The 25,431-nt window shown below is 51.1% G+C and overlaps 1 protein-coding gene across 1 annotated transcript in view; it reads left to right on the top strand.

The window, feature by feature from the left end:
* The window catches only part of SHB (SH2 domain containing adaptor protein B), a 159,843-nt gene extending 145,921 nt beyond the window's left edge, over positions 1-13,922 (top strand). The window contains exon 6 of the mRNA XM_032164202.2: positions 13,078-13,922. Within this exon, the coding sequence (XP_032020093.1) occupies positions 13,078-13,261 (184 nt within the window). The 3' untranslated portion in view covers positions 13,262-13,922. The remainder of the gene's footprint in view (positions 1-13,077) is intronic.
* Positions 13,923-25,431: the final 11,509 nt, after the last annotated feature.

Raw genomic sequence — 25,431 nt, 5'->3', positions numbered from 1 at the left:
TTCCAGGGAGGAAAAACCACCCTCGGGTTAGATGCAGTGGCCTTTGAGCAGGCAGATCTGTCTTAATTTGCAGTTTTAAAAGGCCCCTCTGGATTCTTTTTCTTCTTTTCAAATAAAGTTTTTTGTGTATAATGAAGATATACACCATGATGTTATAGAATACATGTAGATAGTAAGAAGGTTACTATAAGCTAGATGCAGTACCTCATGCCTATAATCCCTGCGCTTTGGGAGGCCAAGGCAGGAGAATTGCTTGAGCCTGGGAGTTCAAGACTAGCCTGGGCAACATAGTGAGACCTTGTTCCTATAAAAAGTTTTAAAAATTAGCCAGGCATGGTGGCACACCCCTGTTGTCCTAGCTCCTTGGGTGGCTGAGGCAGGAGGATTCCATGAGCCCAGGCATTTGGGGTTACAAAGTGAGCTATGATTTCACCACTGCTCTCCAGCCTGGGCGACAAAGCAAAACAAAGTTCCTATAGTGAAACAAATTAACATATCCCTCACCTTACATAGTTACCTTTTTTCTTCTTTTCTCTTTTTTCTTTTTTTTTTTTTTTTTTTTTTGTGGCTAGAGCAGCTAACATCTACTCATTTAGCATGAATCCCATATGAAGTACAATTCGTTTATTACCTGTGGTCCTCATGTTGTGCATCAGCTTTCTAGACTTGTTCATCCTGTATGTCTGCTCCTTTGTACCCTCTGACCTACATCTCCCCATCTGCTCCCCACCCTGCCCCAAGGACCCACTGTTTTCTCTATCTCTACATATTTGAATTTGTTTTAGATTCCACATGTAAATGAGATCTATCATACAATATTTTTCCTTTTTTTTTTTTTTTTTTTGAGATGGAGTTTTGCTCTTGTTACCTAGGCTGGAGTGCAGTGGCATGATCTTGGCTCACTGCCACCTCTGCCTCCTGGGTTCAAGCGATTCTCCAGCCTCAGCCTCCCAGGCATCTGGGATTACAGGCACCCGCCACCGGGCCTGGCTAATTTTTGTATTTTTAGTGGAGACGGGGTTTCACCGTGTTGGCCAGGCTGGTCTCGAACTCCTGACCTCAGGTGATTCACCCACCTTGGCCTCCCAAAGTGCTGGGATTACAGATGTGAGCCACCACCCTCGGCCATATACAATATTTTTCTTTCTGTATCTGGCTTATTTCACTGCCCCTAATGTCCTCCAGGCCTATACCTGTGTGGTGAATGACAAGATCTTTTTAGGGCGGAATAGTATTCTATCATACATACACCACAGTTTCTTTATCCATTCACCCTTGACAGACCTTCAGTTGTTTTCATGTGCTGACTGTTGTGAATGGCGCTGCAGTGAACATGGAGTACAGATGTCTTTACAAGATGGTGATTTTATTTCCTTTGGGTATATGCCCAGAAAAGGGATCGCTAGGTCATACTGTAGTCCTACTTCTAATTTCCTTACAAAGCTCCTTACTGTTTTCCATAATGGCTGTACCAATCTACATTCCCACCAACAGCGTATAAGAGTTTCCTTTTTTCCGCATCCTCGCCAACATTTGTTATCTTTTGACTTTTTGATAATAGCCATTCTACTGGGTATGAAGTGATACCTCATAGTGGTTTTGACTTGCATATCCCTGATGATTGCAGATGTTGAACACCTTTTCATATACTTGTCAGCCATTTTTCTATGTCTTCTTTGGATAAATGTCTATTCAGGTCTTTTGCCCATTTTGTAATCAGGTTATTTCTTTTTTCACTATGGAGTTGTGTGAGTCCTTTATAAATTTTGGATGTTAACCCTTTATCACATATATGGTTTGCAAATATTTTGTCCCAATCTGTAGGCTGCCATTTCATCTTATTGTTTCCTTTACTGTGCAGGAGGTTGGATGTAGTCCCATTTATTTATTTTGAGCTTTTGATATGATATCCAAAAAAATCATTGCTAAGGCCAGTGTCCAAGAGCTTTTCCCCTAGGCTGTAAGAGTTTTATAGTTTCTGTTTTTCTGTTTAGGTCTTTTATCCATTTTGAGTTGATTTTTGTGTATAACAGAAGATATGGGTCCAGTTTCATTCTTTTGCATGTGGAAATCTAGTTTATTAGCACCATTTATTGAAGGGATTATCTTTTCTCCATTGTGTCTTCTTGGTACCCTCATCAAAAATTAGTTGACCCATATGTGTTTGGATTTGTTTCTGGGGTCTCTATTCTGTTCCACTGGTCTATGTGTCTGTTTTTATGCCAGTACCATACTGTTTTGATTACTATAGCTTTGTAATACAATTTCAAACCAGGAAGTGTGATGCCTCCAAGTTTTTTTCTTCTTCAGCATTATTTTGGTTACTCAGGGTCTTTTATGGTTCCACATGAATTTTAGGATTGTTTCTTCATTTGCTGTGAAGAATGACATTGGGGTTTTGATAAGGATTGTTGAGTTTCTCATCTTTACTTTTTTTCTTAAATAAAACTGTAAGTTGGATCAGTGCTTTGTGAATAGTGAGTCTGCTTCATTGCTGTGCTGGTGAACACCCTTGGTCAGTTGGTGAGGAGGCACCTACCAGGGTGGGCCAGGAAGACTGGTAAGGGTGAGCACCATGTTTCACCAAGAGCCAAGGTCCATGGGGTGACTCAGGATGAGAAATGAGGAGCAGGGGGCATTGCTGCTTCCTTCCCCTCTCCCCTCCCTGCATGTCCCCTCCTCCTGCCACATCCCTCACCCCAGCTTGTCACACCCCATTACTGCAGACTCAGTCTGCTGGTCTTGCCAGAGAATCCTCCACAATAGAGGCATGGGGCAGGGGCTGTATTGCAGAAAGAGAGCAAACCTCTGCCCTTCTCTGAGCCTCAATGTCATCTGTAAAATGATGGCAGGGAACCAAATGATCTCAGAGTATCTGGTTGGTGTCTTGTCTCCCTCAGAAATGTTGCATATAGAGCAGTGCACACAGTAGACACTTAATAAATGCCATTGACCATCTATGACCAGTTTCCTGTTTAGTTCCTTTTCTGTTTTGTTTTTTGAGACAGGATCTCACTCTGTCACCCAGGCTGGACTGCAGTGGTGTGAACACAACTCACTACAGCCTCAGCCTGCCAGGCTCAAGTAATCCTCCCACCTCAGCCTCCCCAGGTAGCCAGGACTACAAGTGTGTGCCACCATGCCTGGCTAATTTTTAAATTTTTTTTACAGAGATGAGGTCTCACAATGTTGCCCAGGCTGGTCTCACAAACTCCTGGGCTCAAGAAATTCTCCCGCCTTGGCCTCCCAAAGTGCTGGGAGTGCGTGAGTCACCATGCCCAGCTTCCTTTTCTGTTTTCATGTGGATGCTGTGTGCAACAATGTGCCTTAGAGAGTGTGGGGAAAGAACACTTGATGTTTCAGGAAATCGATCTCAGGGCAGTAAACGCCTTGCCCTGTGTCACCCAGCCACAGAGCTGGGCCAGAACCCAGGTATCCCACCCCAGCCAGGCAGGCTGCCCAACTGGAGGAGATGCTCCTGCAGCCACATCCATGGCTTCTGGGCTGCCAATGCAGCCATGAATGACAGAGCAGATGGACAGGGAGCCTAGCTCAGTGCTCAGCCCAGACAGCACAGAGCCAGCCAGGTGCACCAGACACACCAGACAGGTGGCCACTGGGGCAGTGGCTCCTGCCCAGCAGGTGAGAACAAGACCCACGCCAGGACCCTGAGTCCTGCACTGGCGTCAGTATTTTCTGAAAGGCACTGTTCTTCATTTAAAAATTTTAAAATGCATTAAGCTGGAATCTAGTGCCAGCCCCCTGTTTCACATCATACTTATCTGAGGGGCCTGCCAAAGAGTGCAGATTTGTACCCAGGTGACCAGGCTCCAACGACATCCTGCACACTCGGCGGCACTTCCGCACCTGGCGAGCCTTGCTTCCCTGCTGTCCAGACCTCAGACTACCCTTGTGGATGAACAGTGAAAGCTACTTCCCAGATGAGGGACCTGAAGCTCAGACCAGGCACAGTTCAAGGCAGGGACTCAGATACAGGTCTCGGCGGCCCTGAGCCTGGGCTGCATCCAGCACCATCCTCAAGCACCCCAAGACCCACCCCCCTCTCCAGCCCTGCCTGGGTCAACCCCAGGGTGCTGGCCCCCCTTGGCCTATAAAAGCCATTGTGCGCTCCAAGCCCTCCCCTCGGCAGCTGGGGCTTCCCCCGAGGCTGCCTTGGCCCAGCCTCTTCATGGTCCTGCTCTGGAGTCTCCTCAGATGCGGTACAACCCCCACGATGTGCTGCTCAGGTGGGACTGGGGGGTCCTGTCCTTGGAAACAGCCTGGAGCCCACTGGAACCAAGCCATTTGGCAGATTCTGCTCTGTGTCGTAAACCTTTACCTAAGGGGCTCGGCGAGCCAGGATTCGTCAGACGTTCACACTTCATGTGGAGGTTCTTATCTGCCCCTCACCACAGCCGCGAGGGTGGACTCTGGTTATTCCCATGTTGTGGATGAAGAATTTGAGGCATTGGCCGTCTAGTGATTGGTATGGCTTTAGCCTAGGCACTGTTGGAAGCTAGGCTACATTATTCTTTGTTGTGGGGGCTGTGCTGTGCATTGTAGGACATTTAGCAGCATCCCTGGCCTCCTCTTACAAGATGCTAGTAGCACCCATGTGTCAAGACATTGCTGAATATTCCCTAGGAAAGAGGGAGTGCAAAATTGCCCCAGGTAGGAGCCACTGCTTTAAGGAGCCTAAGGGCTCCGACAGCCTTGTCCTCAGTAGGAAGAGATCACCCTTGGCCTGGATTCTGTCCATCCTGTTGGCACAGGCATGAGAAGCCTGCTTTTGTCATTTTGCTGTCCCCAAGCCCAGGATCCACTGTGGCCAGTGTACCCACCTGTCTCCCTCCATGAGGGGAGCCATTCTGCCCTGCCGTGTTCCTCCTGCTGGGGTGCTCCCACCCACCCTGGCATGTCCATCACTGGCTTGAGAACTCAGCACTGAAGGGATCCCCTCCAGCTTTTCCAGAGGGAGACACTGAGGCCCAGGGAGAGGGGACTTGCCCAGCCAATAATATCAGTGGGATCAGACTTTAAACTTCCTCCCTTTGGGGGGCGCCCAGGGCTGAAGAGTGGAGAAAAATAATTTCCGACACACATAGGCCTTCATGTTCCTAGAAAAGTCCTCAATTAGAGGTAGAAAAAAAAAAAAAGAAAGAGAGAGAGAGAAAGGAAGGAAGGAAAGAAAGAAGCCCTAGACCCTGTTTCCCCTTCCTGAAGCTTCGGCAGCATTTCACCATCCCCCTCTGCTTCTGCGTCCAGCCCTCCTTGCAGTTTCCATGTGCACTTGACTGAGGCTGGTGGGAACCCTGAGGGGGGACTACAAAAGGCATCCAGCGGGATCCACCCACCAAGTGTCATTGCCTTCCCACTTACACACCCCTGGTAATGGGAGGCTCACTCCCTCAGCCTGAGCGCTCATCATTTAAAAACCTCTTGTCTGATAACGTGTTGGTTTTCTCATGAGAAAATTGCCCAAAATGGGTTCATTTTGACATACCTACTGCTCTGTGTGCTAAAACAAGCCTTATGCCTCTACATGTTCGCCAGGAGAGGCATCTGCCAGCTCTCCTGCCTAGAGATGGCTTTTTGTCATGATTTACTGAAGGCCTTCACCCTGGGCCGCCAACTTAGAGCTTGAGAAATGCCCGGGCATCTCGGGTAGGCTAATCGCTGCTGATGCATTTATTGAAAGTCTAATTATTTGGTTGTAAATCACATCATTTCGCTCAGCAGCGTTTACATCGAGATGTTTGTTCACAATAACTTGGCGTGTGTGTCTTTGGCTTGTCACTGTGAAGGCTGCTTTGGAAGCTGTGGGCAGGATGCAGATGTTGGCCATGTGGCCCTCCTAAGCTCCTTTATCCCAGCTCCCTTAACTATTAGAACATCTCAGCTAGAAGGAGCCTCCATGCCCCCTGCCCCATGCCTCAGACAGTTGGAGAACCCATTCACACAGTGAGATGCACTTACATCCTGGTCCCCTGGCATGGGAAGCCCTGATAGCCTTGCATGGTGACTTTGCAGGCAAGTTGCTTCTCCCTCAGGCCCTTAGTCTTCTCATCTGTGCAGTGGGTATCTTGCATATAATGCCAGCCCTCCCAGCTTCCTTGGGAGGCCACAGGTTAGTCCAGTCATGGACCAAGGGAGCGTTTAAGGTCTTCTCAGCCATGCCAGAGGTAGGCCAGGCCCTGTGTGAGTGGGATCTGCCTGGGCTCTGGGTGAGTAATTGGACCACAGAGGTGGACTGTTGAAATATTTGCTGCGGTGAAGCCACATCTCTCACAGTGTTGGGGCAGTGTCTGTAGGGAGGTAGCCCAGGTCCAGGCTACAGCTCTCCATGCATTTGGGATTCTTGGCTTTCTGCTAAGATAGCAGGGCCCTCTCTTTGCTGAATGCTGTACTGAAACAGTGGCCTAATTCTCTTCAGAGAGCTCTCTACCGCCTCTTTATCTACCACACATTGAGGGAGAATGGGGTCGTGTGAGTGCTTGGCAGGCGGGCACCCACTCTGGCTCTGTGAAGATTCAGTGGACTTGTGTTCACTCTCACTTCTCGCCTCAGTGGCTGCATAGTCCCAGGCCAGTCACTTGAGCCCTCTGACTCTGTTTCCCCACCTGAAATCTGTAGGCCCATCTCTTGGTGTTGCTGTGAAGAGGTACATAGAGCTCTTGGCAGCATGGCCACAGTCGGTAAGATGGGTAATGCTGTGCTTCTGGAATCTTCTAGCACTAGTGTTGCTGAAGTGGCTGCACCCTGCCCGCGGGTGTGAGGAGAGTTTGTTTAGAGGCATAGACCTAGCGAAATGTCTCACTTCCCTGGAGGTCAAAGAGGCGGCAGGAGGAGAGCAGAAGTTGTGAGTCATAAAGGCATTGCTTTCAAGAGGCAGAATTGCCATCCTTAGGGTGGGGTTATGGCAGGAGCTACCCATTTTGCAGGCTTGTAGGTGACCACGGAGGTAGCTTGCCATGGTCACCCTCCAGGCTGGCTCTCTCACCCACATCACAGCAGGTTAGCATTACAGCTGGGCCTGACTCCCTTCAATTCCGCACAAACTTCCCTGTTTGCCTCCATCCTGTTGGAAGCAAGTACATATCTGTGGGGGTGGAAGGGCCCTCCCCCATGCCAAGCATAGAGGCGGTGCTCCCAGGGCGCAGAGTGTGAGCACTCACTGCCCTTCTCACCAAGGCCAAGGGACCTGCGACACCTCCCTGCCCTGAGAATTATCTGGCAACTGATGGTTGAGTGCACTTTAAATGCACAAGCTCATTCTGTCTTTCCTTCCACCGACCTGGCCCAGGAATCTTCACACAATGTAAGATTTAAATGTTTAAAATGGCCCAACAGCTTTGTGCCACATTCTTTGGGGTAATAGAAAATAAAGTCATAAGAAAGAGTAGGGATAAAAAATACCAAAATAAAATAGCCCAACAAGAAGAAAAGACGCAGCCACTTAGAGCCCGAGTAGGGAGGGGCAGGGCCAGCGCTCACCTTACCCCTTCAAGAAGACCATGATTTTGCAAGGGAACTTGTCTCACATTCATGTTTTATTTAGGCTTGGGCAGGGGGCACTGGGCGGCTGAGCGGCCTCAGGAATAATAAGTCCTTTCCAAATCCTAAGGGAAGAAGACTCTGGCGCATTCTTCCCTGTGGCCTCCCTGGGGGAGACTTTCTGATTTGAAAAGTATGTGCCTGTGTACTCACCTCATAGGGATGACCCTCCGGAAGCTCCCCAGTCCTTCCCACTCTGCCAGTTCTCACTGGCTTATCCTGGGACTGTTACTGACTGGAGAAAGCATCCACTGTATCCAGCCTCAGAGTGGGCAGCTTCTCCCTTTGCTGGGTCGCAGTCAGGGACAAGGTCGACCAGCCACCAGCCCGCCCTGGGAAGCTTACGTCTGGAGGGGAGGACGCATGGGGCCTCATTGTCCGGGCTCTGGGCAGACCTTGGTGGGTGGATGGATGGATGGAGGGATGGATGGACGGACGGATAGATGGGTGGATGGGTGATGGGCACAGTGCCCCAGCTGTATGCCAGGCATGTATGTGTGCCCAGAGGCCAGAGGGGGCTAAGGCTCAGCCTGCTGAGAAACATCACAATGGGCTGACAGGATTCTCAACCTCCAGTTCTCACCAAGCTGCAGGGAAGCCAGATCTTGGGGCAGAAAGAGGCCAACGGGTAGCTGAGCAGAGGCAGATGAGGCTGTGTTGGGAGCTTCAGCGCCTTGAATGCCAGGCTTTGGAGTTCAACAAACATAGGTTCAAATCCTAGCCCTACCATGTCCCATGAGACACAACCTTCCTGAGCCTCAGTTTCCCCATCTGTAAACAGTGATCATTCTAACAACTTATAGTTGTCTGCTCTACAGTTTAAATGAGATAATATGTGGCAACAGCTCAGCTCAGAGCCCAGTACCCAGTAGGGGCTCTTGAAGTACTGGGTGTTGTTACATCTGTTTTGGCCATGAGGAGCCTTCGATGGTTTTGACCTGAGGGCTAATGTTCTGGGGACATCTGGGTCAGGACAGCAGCTCCCCACACACCTTTCAAGCTAAGGTAAACCAGAAATCCCCTCTGTGTCTGGAGTCCTATAACTGGGTCCCACATGTTAGTCCCAAAGGCCAATTTCCATCCTTCTCCTGCATGAATATTATATGCAAGTATTTTTAAGTCATTTCATCATGAAAAGAAGCGATTTAACATAACTATTACCCAGATTCTTCATGAAATATGCATCAAGCAATTAGGTCTAAAAGCGAGAGGTGAGGCCTCGCACCCTGCTCAGCGGCCGGCAGCTGCACGGTGAGTAATGTTTTATTAAAGCCCGTGATTGCGCTGCGAGGTGGGGCCTGTTATTAGCCCTGCATGCCCGACACGTTTGATAATCCTGATGATGAGGAGTTGCTTTTTGTGATGATAATGAGCGATCTGAACGCCTGTGACAGCTCCAGCACCCCGGCCTCTGCCAGCCTTACAAGACTCATCAGACAGGTCACCCACCAGAGACACCTCTCATTGTGACTTTGCCCTCACAAGATGTCCTATCAAAGGAGACGTGGCTGATGCAGGAGCTTGGCAGGCACAGCAGCCTGTTGAAGCTCCCCGGGGGCAATGCCCTCCCTGAACGACGATGGTGCCGATGATGGTGCTGTGGTGCGGAAGCCCACGCTGCCTTGAAGAAGGGTGGGAGGAGATGTGGCCCGGAGCCCAGCTCACCTGGCTCGGGATGCAAGGCCGGGGCTCTGGGTTCACCTGCAGCCTGCCTTGCTGCGCACCTTGGGCCAGGGTAGTGTATTCTCTGGCCTCAGTTTCCTCCACGGTACCCCAGGGGAGTGAGAGGTGACCCCCAGGCTGCTTGCAGCTCAGAATACATGCTGCCCAGAGAAGCCATACTCCTTGCCTGATGAACCCCTCTGTTCTCCACAGAAATGCTCGTGCTTCCTTTGCTCATGCTCGCGTCTCCTTTTGTGTGAAGGTGGGAGTCACTGCAGCTACTCCTGGCAGCTGCTTTTAAATCTTCAACTGTTAGGTAGCATCTCCCTCATGGGGACCTTAACCAATGAGAATGTATTGTCACAGCACGTCTCCTGGCTGTGTGTGGACAAGGCATCACCTGACCCTTACATTGGTCGAGGATTGGCAGATAGTCTCCGGACCTTGGACCCCTGGGGGGCGGTCACCACCCTGCCTTTCAGGCTGGGGGGCTCCACCAATCAGAACATGCCATTTCCAATCCTCGGCACAGCCCCTTGTGTGAGTGCCACGCATTGTCTTTTACTCCCAGCCCCTCTGCTGTCTCTGACCTGCCGTCAGCCCTGCACCATGGGCGCTGTGGAGGCGGAGGATCAGCGTGGAGGGGATGTTTGCTCGGAGTCTGACGCCTCTCATCCACCCCCCTGCCTGGCTTCACATGGAGCACCGAGGGTTACATGAGGCCCTCTCTTAGCTCTGGGGAGTGCTGAGTTTAGGAGCACTGACTCTGGGCATCTGCTGCTGATGATCACTGTGTGACTTTGGGCCAGACACCTCCCCTTTCTGCACCTTGGTGCTTCAGGACATAGAGCCTGGCCTACGGGAAGGATTGTCCCTGAAGGCAATCCTGGCCAATGCCCCCAGTGAAAGCAGGACTGGGGATGAGGGCAGCGGTGGAGGGAAGATGTGAGGCTGCTTGCAGACCCCTTCCTGCAGGAAGCCCTCAGCGGGTAGGCAGCAGATTATGTTTTGCACATGTGGAATCCAGGACCTAGGGCTGGAAGCACCCCCCAGGGTCATCTAGTCAGCCTCCCTGTGGATGCAGCAGGAGAAGGGACAGAGCCCAGCAAGGCACAAGGATAGCCTGAGGGCCAGGGAACCCACGGGGTGCAGTGCTTGAGCCCGGGAGGATCAGCATGTGAACGCGTCTTTCTCTCTCTGCCTGAGAATGGTCAGGCCACAGACTAGGGGTTCATGGAGCCCAAGTGCTGGTCCCAGCTCTGTCTTGGTCTCTGAGCTTCATGACCAGTCTGCCCCATCAGCACAGCCTGGCTCAGGGTGGTAAACTGGTGGGTACTTACACAGGCGAGATAGGAGTGTGTTGGGGGGGATGAACAGCAGGCTCAGACAGGCAGGAGGCACTTCCAGGGGACGTCTAGACTCTTTTCAGCCTGGCAGCTGCCCCACCTCGCTATCTGTCGACAGCCAAGGTACAGAGGACATTGCGTGGCTTTTAATACTTGGTGGCCATTCTAAGCCCCTAACTGGGGAACAGAGGAGCTTAGCTTCTGCTTCAGACTCTGTCTGCTTCAGACTCTGTCAGAGCCATTGCTGCCATCACTGTCCGCTTCCCTTGCCAGATGCCATAGAACAAATTCGTAGGAAATGTTGCCTTCACCCATGAGTTACTCTCTTAACCTTGAAAATGAAACTGGCTTGTTCCCCTGCAGCTTCATACCTGCACACTGGCAGACTCAGTTCCCACCAGCAGCTGTGACCCTCTGCCTGACACCTCCTCCACTCTGTCCCCCAGGCATAGATCTGTGAGAATCACAAAGCCTGCTGGGTCCAGCACCCCAAAAACGTAAGGCCACTCAGTGCATGCACGCAGAGGGGAATGATGTGCCCAGGGTCATAGCCTCCTCCCTGCTGAGTGTCCGTGGCACCTGCAGCCCCTCCTTACCATCCCTGTCCTCTCGCCCTTCCACAACCCTTCTCCAGGCAAAGCTGGGCATGTGGCTCTGAGAGCTCAGCTTTTTAACTCTTCTGCTGATTTCTCAGCCACACAGTTTCAGCGCGTTACTTAAGCAATCACAGCCCTTTCCAAACTGGCACAGATCTGTGGTCTCTTTGGCGTGGTAGGTGAGTCTTCGCTGGAATGGAGTTTTACGTTCTTCTTGTAATACACATGCCGTTTCCTTTCTGCAGCCTAAGCGAGTGCGCCGCCTGCTTCTCAGACGTGTCTAGGCAATTCTCCGATGAAATGACCCTTCACTGAGGAGCAGAACTTGCCACAGGCTCTGTAATTAGAACATTGCCAGCCTTAAAAAAATCTTGATTTAAATTTCAGTTCTTTACAGGAATTATTCTCTCTTGAAATGTAATTGGCTCTCCCAACGATTTCCTTTAAGCTGAGGGTGACATCTCTAAATACATTATTATGAGCAGACATATTGCTTAGTGCTCGCACTTCATTAAGCATTTGTTCTGTCCATTTGAAAATGGTCCTGGAGCCCAAATTAAGGTGTTAATAGAGTGGGCACTTGTAAGCTTGGGAAGCCCAGTCCTGACTGGAAGACGTGTGTTCAAGCCCCGAGAGCCCCTGTGGGAGCGACAGCGGCGAGGGGCGGAGCTGGAGCAGAAAGGCTGCAAACCTTCAAGTCCGCTCGGATCTCAGGTTGGGGGAGTCTCCTGGAGGCCTTGGAGATGGGGGCAGGTGATTTGTCAGAAGCTCCAGCTTTCTGCCTAAGGGATAGACACCCAATAAAGTGGACTGTGCTTTGGAAAATCTAAAGCATCCACAGGTGTGGTGGCAGAATCATAGTAGAATCATAAAAGGCGTGGAACTGAGTGGGCAGGCAGAGGGCAGGCTGGTGGAGGGGTGAGGGATCCAGTGTGGCTGCAGCCCCGGCGAGAGCTGGGAGAGCTCTGCTGGGGCCAGGCAAATGCTGGTGGGAGGACCGTGGCCTTGGCCCTGCGTGAGCTGATGCAGGCGGGCTGCAAGGGCTGTGGGCACACAGGCTCTGCTCTGATCTCTGAGGAACCCACCCACTGCTTTTCCTTGAGCAGACTTCAGGTGGCTCCTCCCAGGCAGGTCTGAAGCCAAGCATGGTGGACATAGACTGGGCCCTGCTCCGTGGCATGCTCAGAGGAGCCGGGATGGTGGCTAAGTACCTACAGTTCAGGAAGGCATGCGTGTCCTCAGTGCCACCAGATGAAGGAAGGAGCTCTGCCTGTGGGAGCCTGGAAAACCACCCAGCAGAGGCAACACAGGCTGGACCTTGCGGGAGACAGGGTTTATGAAGAAGGGCAGGTAGTACAGACTTTCTGCCCACCTTCCATTGGCTAAGCCAAGTCACATGGCTAACTGCCTACAAGGGAGACTGGGAAATGTAGTCCCTGGCTGCGTGGTCCCTTCCCAGTGACAGTTTCCTACTACTGAAAGGGAAGGACAGATCACTTGCCATCCCTGCCACACAGTTTCCTCCTCTGGAAACTGGGAATGATGACCCCTGCCCTAGCCACTTGTCATGGCATTGGCTTAAACAGGCAAGGCTTAAACAGGGATATGCACTGGTAATAGAAGGGCTAAGTTTTGTTTCGTTTTGTTTTGTTTTTCTGAAGAAGCCCCTAGACGCGCTCAATGTTGGAATGCTCTCCTGTAGCAGTGGCGGCTGCTGCTGGTTCCAGGTCAGATGCTGGGTGCGCTTGGGTGCAGCTGCATTTCATCTGGTCCTGGGCCTCGGTCCTGGCTTGGAGAGGTGCAGCTTGCAACCACTTCATGGCTGGGATTCCTTCTGTCCCAGACAGCTGAGGGAGACCCTTAGCCTCAGCCTGAGTGTCAGAGGGGTGGTTCTGATAATCTCTATGTTTTGTTCACAGGAGCAACCAGGGTTTTATGCACATGAAACTGGCCAAAACCAAAGAGAAATACATTCTGGGTCAGAACAGCCCTCCATTCGACAGTGTCCCAGAAGTCATCCACTACTACACCACCAGAAAGCTACCCATCAAAGGGGCCGAGCACTTGTCCCTCCTCTATCCTGTGGCTGTGAGGACCCTGTGAGCGGACCAGACCTGCCCTGCTCTGTGACAGAGCCTGAGACTTGGAGGCGCCAGAGGCCCCCCACCAACCAGCCCTGCCACTGTTGCTGGCTGTGTCATTTGTGTTGTGTGTATGGTACTAGCACACCACTGCATGCCTCTAGAATGCTGTTGCCACTTACGGGGGCTGGAGAAGTCCTGGATAAAGACAGAAGGGCGGCAACACACCACCCCAGCCCCCACCCCCACCCCCACCCTCTCCTTGAGTTTCTGTGAATTAAAATATTTGCAAATCCAAAGAGATGCCTTCCAGGATGAACAAAGGCAGACCAGCTCCGAGGGGCGGGGTAGGGTGGGGTGGGAGCTCCCTGGCTGACATCTCTTTGTTCTCCAGCTGTCTCAAATTCACACCTGTGTACGGGGCAAAGTTTTCCCACAGGAGCCCCCCTACTGATGCTGGGAGCCAAATGCTGGTGCTTTGAGAGCCCCTGAGGCCCCGGGGTTCCCGCCCCCGCTGGTGTGTATATGTGTGTCTGTGTGTGTGTGTGAGTACAGATGTGAGAAGGTGGTCACACACAGATGGGTAAGCCCACTGATCTACTTGTAGTCACTCAGTGTAATCATTAGGTGATCTTCAAGGAATCATTGTGCAGTCAAAAAGAGGATTCAATTATTTATGAATAGGGTGTGTAAATAAAATAGTCATTTAATATATAGCCTTATCCTTTTTTGATATACTGTAGAGGGTCTCTGAGGGGGCAGTGCTGGTTTCACTCCCAGAGCAAGGTGTGTCTCCTCTGGGCTTGCTGCTGTGGCAGGCCCCAGGGAGGGAAGGGAGGCTGAGGACTCAGCTCCAGCCCTCAGCAGCTCTGGACACCAGAGCTGTCTGCTCTGGCAACTGGCTGAGGCAGTCGGTAGCACTCTGGGAGTCAACCCAGAGCTCAAAGTTCAGGCTTCAGCAGTGGACATAGTCAGGAGCCTCCAGTGTTGATCAAACAACCAGTCTTTCCCTCCTGCAGTGAGACGTCTGTGTTGACACCCCCCCCCCCCCCCCCGACCCCTGGACACAGCACCCAGCTGGCTACAAAGGGCTCTCTCCCCACTATCTGTCAGCACCACCTGGGACGTATTTAACATGTAGGGAAAGGGAGACAGAGAAGGAACATCATTTGCCCAAAGCCACACAGCTCACCAGCAGCAGAGCGGTTCTGCAGCCAGTACTCTTTCATTGGTTCTGCATGGTCTTGCTGTCACCCTGCCAATGGAGGAGGGAGAATCCTGACCTCCCAAGGACATTGAGCCCTCAGTGGTCCACACTGCTTCCACACACAAGAACACCTACACACACACACACACACACACACACACGCACACACGCGCGCGCGCACACACACACACACACACACACACGACCTCTCTCTTGCTTGCGGTAGCAGGGTCCTCCCACACAGGCCAGGCAGTCCCGATGAGGCTAAGAGTTTCTCAGCTCTCCTGCTTTTTCCACCCAGCCAGCAGCATGAAGATGCGGCTGCCCTCTCTTGAATGAGATACAAGGGTTCCAGAGCCTTCGCCAGGCACCAGCTGGTCTGAATGAACTGGAAGTTTGACGACCGTCATCCCTGGCCCACCTGGGCAGCGCACAAGGGGCCGAGTTTGAACGTCATCAGCGGGTTCAGACATCAGCACTGCTTATGTCTTTAGAGACTGTTTGGAGGTGGTTCCAGCTCACTGTTCACATGCAGAGACACAGGCCCGGAGAAGGAGGACTCGCCAAGGCCACGTGTTGAGCTGGGACAGAGCCCTGCCCCTTTAGGTAGCTGCATGGACTTCAGCGGTTTGTGCAAAGCCCTGTCCTTGGTGACCCGCCTTTAGTGACCCGTCCGCCTCTTGGGTCGTCCTGCCGGGCCTTGTCTGGCAGTCCACGTGGCCCAGCCCTCATGGAGACCACGCTGGCTGTGGCCTGGGTTTAGTCTCTTAAAGAAGCCAATCCTTTCCTTGCCTGTTTGGCATTTCCTAAAACATCCCTCAATGAGGGAGGAAGGCAGGGACACCCTGGAATGATTCGTGCTTTCCTTTGGGGGAGTGGGAGGGTAGGTGGGAAATGACGAGTGAGGAGTTGGCACTTGTCCAAACAGGAGCCTGGACCCCAAGGCTTATCCTCAGAGGAGGCCCATGAGAGGCTGAGGAAGAGGGGGAACAACCCTCTCGCGGGGAAGGAGGGTGAGACCTCACACTGGCAAGTTCAGGTCCGGCCACTTCCTGAGGCTGCCGGGTGGGGCCGGGCCTCACGGTCCTTCTCTGTAGACAGTCTTCCCGGGCAGATCGCTCCTCAGAAAAGGCTCTGGGAGGGTCTCGGTGGAAGCTGGCAGCTGTGCCCTCTGGCCCTGACTTGGCCTCTTAGGGTATTCCTGGGACCCTCCCTGTGCCCGGCCTTCGTATTCCTGAAGTTTCCCTGGGAGGCCCAACCTCCTGCCCCCCTCAGGGACAGAGGCTGGCAGAGGAGCCAGCTTACAGGATGGGAGCTGCTGAAAAGAATTTTTTTCCCTTAATTTTATGAACCTCTCCCTCTTCTTCCTCTAATTGTGACCGTTTCCTCTGTCAGCCTGTATTCATGTTTTCTTGGACACCTAACAATTGAAACAGCTTTTCCCTTTCAGAAACACTCGCATTCAGGTTACTGGCATTGGTTTGGTTTTTGTTTTGGGGATTTTTTTTTTTTTCATCTGCTGCCAATTAATGGGGGAAAAATTGAGCTGGATTTCTTTGAGAGAAAAGAAAAGCTCCTGCCACACAACGTCGCGCCCTCGGCATTTTGTCTGAGAACCTCCGGCACTAGCGGCTGTTTCTGTGTCTCCCTTCTTTGCTGGCTCTATTATTGACCATAATGCCTGACCACTTGAGCAGCTCTGTCCTTGAGCGCTGAGGAGTCAAGGGCCCTTCTGGCAGCCCCCAAACAGGATGGCGCCCACAGAAAGAAAGGAGGCTTTGTGGGGGAAGAGGGCCCCACTGCCTGCCAGTCCTGTCCTGAAGTCAGAAGAATGGCCCAGGCTGACACCCTCTCCTGGAGAGAGGCTCACAGCACAGCCTTTCGCAGGAAAGGGGTGCAAAGACTCCGAACCTTCAGGAGGCAGGCCCTGTCCTCACAGAGCGGCTGCGGGCCGGGGCCCCTCTGTGGCCTGAGTGTGAGCAGGAGGGAAACCTGAAGCAGCTTCCCGCAAGGCGTCGGGTCAACAGGGTGGAGCCTGCAGGCTCCCTCTGCCCATTCCCAGAACCAGCGGTCCCCTTTGTAAGATGCTGAACACGAAGTTCCGGTAGCTCCCCAGACGCTCTCTCAGAAGTGGTGACGTCATTGACCAAGGGCCTGGCAAGGACCGGCAGCCAGGGTCCCCATTTGCTCTTGCAGCCCTAGGGACTGTGCAGGTAGAAGCCCTGCCAGCAGAGCAGGCTGGCATTTGGTGTTGGCCCACAGACACCTGTGAAGGGTCCTGGCTGAATCAGGCAGCTGTCCAGCCAACTGTCTCTCCACCCTTCCAGAATTGGTGATCAGCAAAGACCAAATTCGGCAAGCCATCCAGAGGGAGTGCGGGGCCCACAGTCTTAGATGTGGGCGCACCTCCCAGAACCCCACCGGGACTTATTCACAGGCACGCTCGGAACACAGATGCCCCTTGGCCTTTCCACCTCCCTCCTTGGGGCTGTTTGCATCCCTGCCAGGAGCCTCAAACCAGCCACCTACTGCTAAAGTCTCTTGTAACATTCCAATTCTATGTGACACACTGTATAATGATGAATATTTAATGTGACGCTCTTAATATACTACAAGTGTCTTGTTTACCATTTGTCTTTTTTTTTTTTTTTTTTTTTTTTGAGACAGGGTCTTGCTCTGTTACCCAGGCTGGGGTGCAGTGGCACAATCTCCACTCACTGCAACCTTTGCCTCCCAGGCTCTGGTGATCCTCCTACCTCAGCCTCCCACATAGCTGAGACTACGGGCATGCACCACCATGCCCAGCTAATTTTTCCGTTTTTAGTAGAGATGGGGTTTTGCCATGTTGGCCAGGCCACTGGTCTCAAACTCCTGGGCTTAAGGGATCCTCCCACTTTGGCCTCCCAAAGTGCTGGGATTACAGGCGGGTGCCCGGCCACACAGTGTCTCATTTAAATGCACCTCCTTGAGCATGCATGATTTTTGTTTGTTTTTTAATGCAGCCATGTGCCCCAGGAATCTAGCTGCTTCTGCTTGCAAAAGCTGAGCTCTTGCCATCAGCTTCCAAAGGTGGATTGTTAAAGGAAAAAGCAACCTGTCTGCTTCCTAATTATGAGGAAGAGAGAGGCCTAATGAGCTCAGTGGAAATAAATGAATTTGTTCAGCGGCCATTCATTGAGTACCTACTGGTCCTCAGGTCTGGTGGATACAGTGGTGAATGGGACTCAGCCGCTGCCCTCAAGAAGTTTCCAGTGTGTAAAAACAACCCAAGGAGCTGTGGGATCCCAGATGAGAGGGAATTGGATCTGCTTGCAGTGGTCAGGGAAAGTTGGGCCTTGGGGGGTGGTAGGAGTTCAGCAGAGATCCTGGCGGGCTGCATGGTCTACGCAGAGATAACAGGTGGTAGAATCATCAGGGTGAGTCCATCAGAGCCTGATGTGGTGCAGCCTGCCTTGGTGGGAGGTGGCCAGACTCCTGGGACTCCAGAGGCCTCATCCCGCGGAGGCAAATGAACAGGGCAGGGCAGGGAGGGTCTCCCCAAAGATGGGGAGATGCTGGCCACCTGTTTCCTAGAGGAGCTGAATTCTTAAGGAGAGAAGGGAAGGACATGAGTCTTGGCACAAAATCTGCTATTGTTTGCCTGCCACCATCGCCATGATGCCACCATGATGATAGCATTAGATAGCCCAGGTCCACCTGGAAGGTGTGCGCCCAAGCCCCTCCTCACCTACACCTGAAGGGGCACAGCATTCCCCAGCGTGTTGGGGGCCTGCTCTGGAGTGATTCCTCGATCCCCCCGCCCCTGCAGGAACTTAGCTGCCACTCCTCCCTCCCTTACTCGTCCTTTTCAAGAATGTGGCTGTCTGTCTCCCCTGCTGGCCCCCTTCCTCCCCCACTCCCCAGGACTCCTGGGCTTTGGTTCACTTCTTCTCCCCCTCTCCCCCACCTCCCCAACACATCCCAGTGTCCCAGAATCCACACCTCCGACTGTCAGGCTCCCTCAGAGCATTGACACCAACACCCCCATGCCCCAGCATACACATGCACACACACACACACACACACACACACACACACACACACACACACCCAGGGAACGCCTGTGCTCGGGGAGGGCAAAGCCCTGGCACATGGTCCTGGTGGCAAAACATTCCTGAACTTGGTCAGGACCAAGGGGCCATAGGAAATGCCAGTGCTCTGCCACCCGGAATTTCCTGAAGGGAAGGAGGAAAGGTCACCTCTAGACTGTGTGTGTTCTGCGTGATGGTGGGTGGTGGTGGTGGCGGGTATTTCTCTTTCAGTTGAATTTAACACACATTGAGCATGAAACAGATGGGACAAGCTGGTGACCAGGAGCAGGAGACTGAGCACAGGAAACCCCTTCCTCATCAGAGTCCACAGAAAGCGGTGGGTCGCCAGATGCCTTCATCCCTGCACAGAGAGCCAGCAAGGCGGGCCAGAAATGGAGGCCCAGACAGGGACAGAGGCATGCTCAAGGCCACAAAGCAAGTCCCTCTCCACATGCCTTGGGGTGCTTGAGGGCGACCAGCTCCAAGGGTCGCCTTGGCCAGTGCAGCTCTGGGAAGACTAGGGTAGGGCTGGGGGATTCTTCTCAGTTCAGAGTTGATAAGCCATTTCTTTCCTCATTGGCTCCCCCAAGTGGGAGCATCCCAGGCCTGTAGTGACTGGTGTCATCTCTGGCTTAGGGGACAGTTTCCGAAGCCATGATCTGACCAGGATGGCGGGAAGTCACCAGTGTGGCTCTAGTACCCTCGTGTGGTTTTCTTTAGTATTGCAGCCAGTCCCAGGGAGCAGAAATGCCACCTCCAAGTCACCCTGTCAATTACAGAAGGAGAACTTCTGTAGGCCCAGAGAAGGAAGAGGCAGGCACGTAAACAGATAAATGGCAGGCAGTGTGGAGTGATGGATGATGGGTGCTCCAGCAGAAGGGACAGTAGAAGTGGCATCTGAGCCAGGCCTCACATGCAGGGAGTAGGGGCATCCTAGGCAGAGGAAACAACTTCAGCAAGAGCTGGGAGGCTCCCTCTGACTCCCGATCCAAGCTTTTCCCTCTGCAGTGTACTCTAAAGTCACGCCTATTCATGCCCACTGGGAAGGGAGGTCAGGCCAAATCAGAAGAGCTCAGTACAGAACAATTTTATGCAATATTATTTCAAAGTTACTGACTTCCGATTATAAAATTAATGTGTACTTTGTGGCCTGGCGCAGTGGTTCACACATGTAATCCCAGCACTTTGGGAGGCCAAGGCAGGCGGATCACTTGAGGTCAGGAGTTCAAGACCAGCCTGGCCAACATGGCGAAACCCCGTCTCTACTAAAAATACAAAAATTAGCCGGCCATGGTGGCTGGCACCTGTAATCCCAGCTACTCAGGAGGCTGAGGCAGGAGAATCACTTGACCCCAGGAAGCGAAGTTGCAGTGAGCCGAGATCCTGCCACTGCACTCCAGCCTGGGCGACAGAGCAGGACTCCATCTCAAAAAAAAAAAAGAAAAAAAAAACACAAAGTTTGTGCTTGTGGCCGGGCACGGTGGCTCCTCACACCTGTAATCCCAACTCTTTGGGAGGCTGAGGCAGGCAGATCACTTGAGGCCAGGAGTTCAAGACCAGCCTGGCCAACATGGTGAAACCCCGTCTCTACTAAAAGTACAAATATTAGCCGGGTGTGGTGATGGGCACCTGTAGTCCCAGTTACTTGGGAGGCTGAGGCAGGAGAATCACTGGAACCCGGGAGGCAGAGGAGCCAAGATCGGGCCACTGCACTCCAGCCTGGATGACAGAGCAAGACTCTGTCTCAAAAAAAAAAATTTTTTTTTTACTTGTATTAGTAATGGAAATTTGTATTTCAGGAAAATATAAAGAAGAAAATAAAAATTACCCTAAACTCAAAGAAAGTACATTCACGTTCTGAAGTATCACCTCAGTCTTTTTTTCTATGCACATATATAATTATTTTAAATTAAAATTGGGCTCAAGCCATGTTTACATAGTTCTATAGCCTCCATCTTCTGCTTAATATAGTGTCATGTCCCTTTTCCTCTGTTACTAAATCTCCTACAATATGATCTTTTTTTTATAGCTGTAAGGTATTTTCTACCTTAATTTTTTTTTTTTTTTTTTTTAGACAGAGTTTCACTCTTGTCACCCAGGCTGGAGTACAGTGGCACGATCTCAGCTCACTGCAACCTCTGCCTCCTGGGTTCAAGCGATTCTCCTGCCCCAGCCTCCCAAGTAGCTGGGATTACAGGCGCCTACCACCATGCCCAGCTACTTTTTGTATTTTTAGTAAAGATGGGGTTTCACCATGTTGGCCAGGCTGGTCTGGAACTCCTGACCTCAAATAATCCTCCTGCCTCGGCCTCCCAAAGTGCTGGGACTACAGGTATGAGCCACCGCACCTGGCCTCTACCTTAATTTAACTTATTCGAATTTTTGTATAACCAGTTCTGCAGGGAATTGTTCAGAAATCTTTATCCATATTTCTGGTTTTTTTGTAAGGAGAAATTAATAGACGGGGCATTATGAGGCCAAAGGCTAGGTACATCTTCAAGAGTTCCTGTCCTCCAGAGATGCATCAGTTCCTCCTCCACTGCTGTGTCCGGGAGCGCCCCCACAGAAAAGCTGTCCTGTTACCTTTAAAGACTTTTAGCAACTTGGACCTTGCCTAAAACATGAGGCACACTATAAGTAGCTTTTCTCTTCAGGGACAGCATGAGTTCAGGTTGCCCATGGGGTTGGACAGGAGACTGGGCTCTGCATGTAGGGTGAGTAGTTGTCCCTATAAGAGAAGCTTTTCAGGGTGCACGACTCTGAGGGCTAACACCAGGATGGTCCCAGCAAGCCGGAACAGTTGTCCTTTTACCCCAGGGGCAAGCCCCTTACCTCCCATTCAGTAGACCCTCCCTCTGCCCCTGTGAGAGGGCCAGGGTCAGGGGTTGGAGCTGGGGCTGGGGAAACCCAGAGAAGCTCAGAAGGAGCCCTGCCCTCCTCAGGTCCGAGACACAGGTGAGCAGAGAAACAGCCATCACCCAGGGGGAACACAGTCTAATTCCATCCCTTTCCAGCTGTGTGACCTGGGCAAACTGCAAAAGCTTCCGCTTCCTCTGCTGCAAAGTAACACAAAACCAGCAGCCTCACAGGGTTGCCGTAAAGATTACATGCAGTGTTGAATGACTGGCCTTAGCAAGGCTTAGCGTCATCAACCTTCAGAGGTCAGCTAGGATGAGAACAAGGTGTGATGGCAGAGGCCAGTGGAGCCACAGGATTTCAAAACAAAGAGGTCTAGGATGCCAGAAAGGCTTCCTGTGGGAGGCAAGAAGTGGAGTCTATTTTATAAATAAAAAATGCTCCAGCCTCACTGGACATCTCCTGAACTTAGGACCACAGCTCTTAAGATCTTCTTCCTCTCCAGCTGGACGTCCCAGAGCAGTGCTCACAGAGTTCTCTCCATCCCCTCTCTCAGCATCCTCTAACATCCCATCTTTCTGTGTTATTTAAATTAATTCTAACACACTATAGTTATTATCTAAATAATAAGCATCTGTTGGCCAGGAGCGGCGGCTCATGCCTGTAATCCCGACACTTTGGGAGGCCAAGGCAGGTGGATCACATGAGGTCAGGAGTTTGAGACCAACCTGGCCAACATGGCAAAACCCTGTCTCTACTAAAAATAGAAAAATTAGCCAGGTGTGGTGGCAGATGCCTGTAATCCCAGCTACTTGGGAGACTGAGGCAGAAGAAGTGCTTGAACCCAGGAGGTGGAGGTTGCAGTGGGCAGAGATTTTGCCACTGCACTCCAGCCTGGGCAACAGAGCAAGACTCCATCTCAAAAAAATAAAACAAAATAAAAATAAAAAATAAAAGAAGTAAGCCAAAAATATCAGAAAAGAAAAACTGAGGTTCAGAAAGGTGAAGTGATGCTAGGAAAAGCAGAAGTTGGACTTAGTGGTGGAGGCTCAGAGGGAGGTCACAGCCCGGAGGTGAATGGGATCTACAGAAAAATTGCATGGTCCCTTCTGCCCCAAGAACAAGAGAGAAGGGTAGCATTTTGCGTCCCTGAGCACCACTGCCCCCTCCATACCTGAAGGAGGATGAGCTTCCATCGCACTGGAGCTGCCATCATGGGGAACCTCCCTCGGGGTCTTGGAACATGGTCACCAGGAAGGACCCTCATCCTGTAGATGGAGATATTGAGGCTGGTAGGGGGCTATCCAGTGACATCACTAGGAAGTGGTGGATCAAAGATGCAAACCCAAGTATTCTGACCTTGCAGCATGCTACATCAAGTTCAGTGTTTCCCAACTAGCCTCACCTAAGGTTTACACAAGGTTCTTATAAAAATACACATTCCTAGGACCTCTGCTTGGAGATTTTTATTCAGGAGGTCTTGGGTCAGCCCTCGAAGCTGATATTTTTCACAGTTCCCCATGGGTGTCTTATGATGAGGGAGCTCAGGAGATACTCCCCTGGGGTCAAGGCCAGGCTGCCCACCGCCCTGCAGCTCACCATCCACCTGGGCCTTTGAACAAGTGCCAGGAAAAAGGAAAGCATCAACTGTCACACTGCACATCTGTGGCTAGCTCCATCCCCCGAAACAATAGGAGTGGCAGAGTCCCAGCCTCATCTCTCACTAGGTACGTAACTCAGATAGGTCATGGGACTTCTTTGAGGACACAAAATATGTGAAAATCAGAGGAAATGACATACTGTGTGGCTGCTCGGGAAACACACACAGTATTGTGCAACTGCTGCTTGTTTCATTGACTTGGCCCTTGGTAGGTAAAAATGTGTTTGTATTTCACAAGTATGTGTCACTCAGACAACAAGTAAGGTGTCCCTGATTTTACCCAGAGGTCACCAATCTTTCTGAGCTCTGGGACTTGTCAGGGGGCATAAACTTTGCCTGTTGGTGTGCTGGGAGAAAAAGCTGGGATACCGAAATGATGACAGGGAGAAAGCCACCTGGTGTCTTCCTTCTTATACACTTTTTCTCATCCCATGCTTTTACTGGAACCCACCTCGTTTGAATCTTAGCTTTCCTTTACAGATCACCTTTCCCAAGTAGCCTCCCCTGATTGCAGCTGGTACAACTTCCCTCTCCTATCAACACTCATAGCACTTTGTCTGTGCGGCTCTCAAGCAATGCTGATCATTTTTCCTTAGGACTGTTTCCCCTCTGGGCTGCAGGCTCATTCACTTACACATTCCTGAGCCCTGCAGGACCCTGTGTTTCAAACCACAGGTCACTATTATGGGTCAGGATGTCAATTTAAAGCTATAATTTCCCAAAATTGCCTGAGAAGAATCAGCCAGGGCCAGCGTTAAATATACACAGGCCAACTGGCCTCTCTCCTGAGGATTCTAATTTAGTCTGTCTTGGAACTAATTTTATATATATATATATATATATATATATATACACCATATATCATGTGTGTATATATCATATGTGTGTGTATATATATCATGTGTATATATATCATATGTGTGTGTATATATCATATATGTGTGTATATATATCATATGTGTGTGTATGTATACATATGTGTGTTTGTGTGTATATATGTATCATATATATATATGTTGGGTTTTTTTGAGACAGAGTCTAACTCTGTCTCCCAGGCTGGAGTGCAGTGGTACAATCACAGCTCACTGCAGCCTCAACCTCCCAGACTTAAGCAATCCTCCCGCCTCAGCCTCCCAGGTAGCTGGGACTACAGATGTGTGCCACCACGCCTGGCTAATTATTTTATTGTTTATAGACAGGGTCTCACTGTGTTGCCCAGGCTGGTCTCAAACTCGAGTGATCCTCCTGCCTCAGCCTCCCAAAGTTCTGGGATTACAGGCATGAGACACTGTGCCCAGCCTGGTGATCTATTTTTTAACCAGACGTCTAGGACCTAGAATCTAGGTCAATGCTTTTCAATCTGTAATGTGCACACAGCACACCTGGTGAACTTGTTAAATACCAATCCTGGTTTACTGGGGCCAGAATTTTGCATTTCTAACACACTTCTGGGTGACTCAGTGCTGGTGCTGTAAGTGTATGGCCCATAGGTAGTTTGCCCAAATTCAAGAGATTCTTATCTTCAGGCACATGTGGAAGCAAGATTTGAGCGCTGTTGTTGTCAACCTCAGCACACCTGGGAAGATTTTAGACCATATTAAGGTTCAGGTCCCACTGCAAACCAATTAAATCAGAACCTCTGGGGCGGGGAAGTGGGGCCGGGGAGTGGGGCGGGGGCTGGGTGTTGTTTTGTTTTCAAAGCTTCCCAGATGATTCTAATGTGAAACAGGACTAAGAATCACTGATTCAGTGGGTCCCCACCAGCATTAAAATGAATGAATGAATAAATTGAAGAGAAAAAACAATCTAACAATCTCCCAGGCTTGCAGGGTAAACCCTTGGTCTCCGTTATATGTTATAAATATAGATGCACGTGAGTTCCTGGATCAGAGCAGGTTTGGACATGAATGAAGCAGAAAGGGAGAAGGTCCTGGAGTTCACAGACCAGCCATGGGAACAGACTGCAAGGACCTGAGGTGGGGGCCAGGGAGGATGGGGCTGACAGCACTGAGGGGCTCTGCAGCAGGACGTAGTGAGGTCAGATGGGGCAGCAGTGACCAGAAACCTCTCAACTGAGTCATGTAGGAGGAACAGGACATTGTTATGAAGCAAGCAAGACCTTTTAGGCACAGAGGACAAAAAATATGCAAGCGTTGGGGGGCGTGAAAAGAATGCAGCAAGTTCAGGGAAGGGAACACCAAGGGGCTGGCTGGCCCTTGGCCATTTGGTACTGGGGGTGTGAAGGGGAGTGGCAGAGATAGTCACTCACAGTAGCTGAGACTCCACTGACAGCTTGCGTAAGGCTGTTTTCATGCACCTAAGAGCCAATGAAGTCTGAGGGCACCAGACAACCTTCTAGAAAGCAATTTTTGAGGGGAGGAGTGGAGGGTGATTAAGCA

This window comes from Hylobates moloch, unplaced genomic scaffold, assembly GCF_009828535.3.
Source record: "Hylobates moloch isolate HMO894 unplaced genomic scaffold, HMol_V3 SCAFFOLD_10, whole genome shotgun sequence".
In the NCBI taxonomy this organism is placed as follows: domain Eukaryota; kingdom Metazoa; phylum Chordata; class Mammalia; order Primates; family Hylobatidae; genus Hylobates; species Hylobates moloch.
The sequence above is the reverse complement of the archived record's forward strand: the minus strand, read 5'-3'. Positions and strand labels throughout refer to the sequence as shown.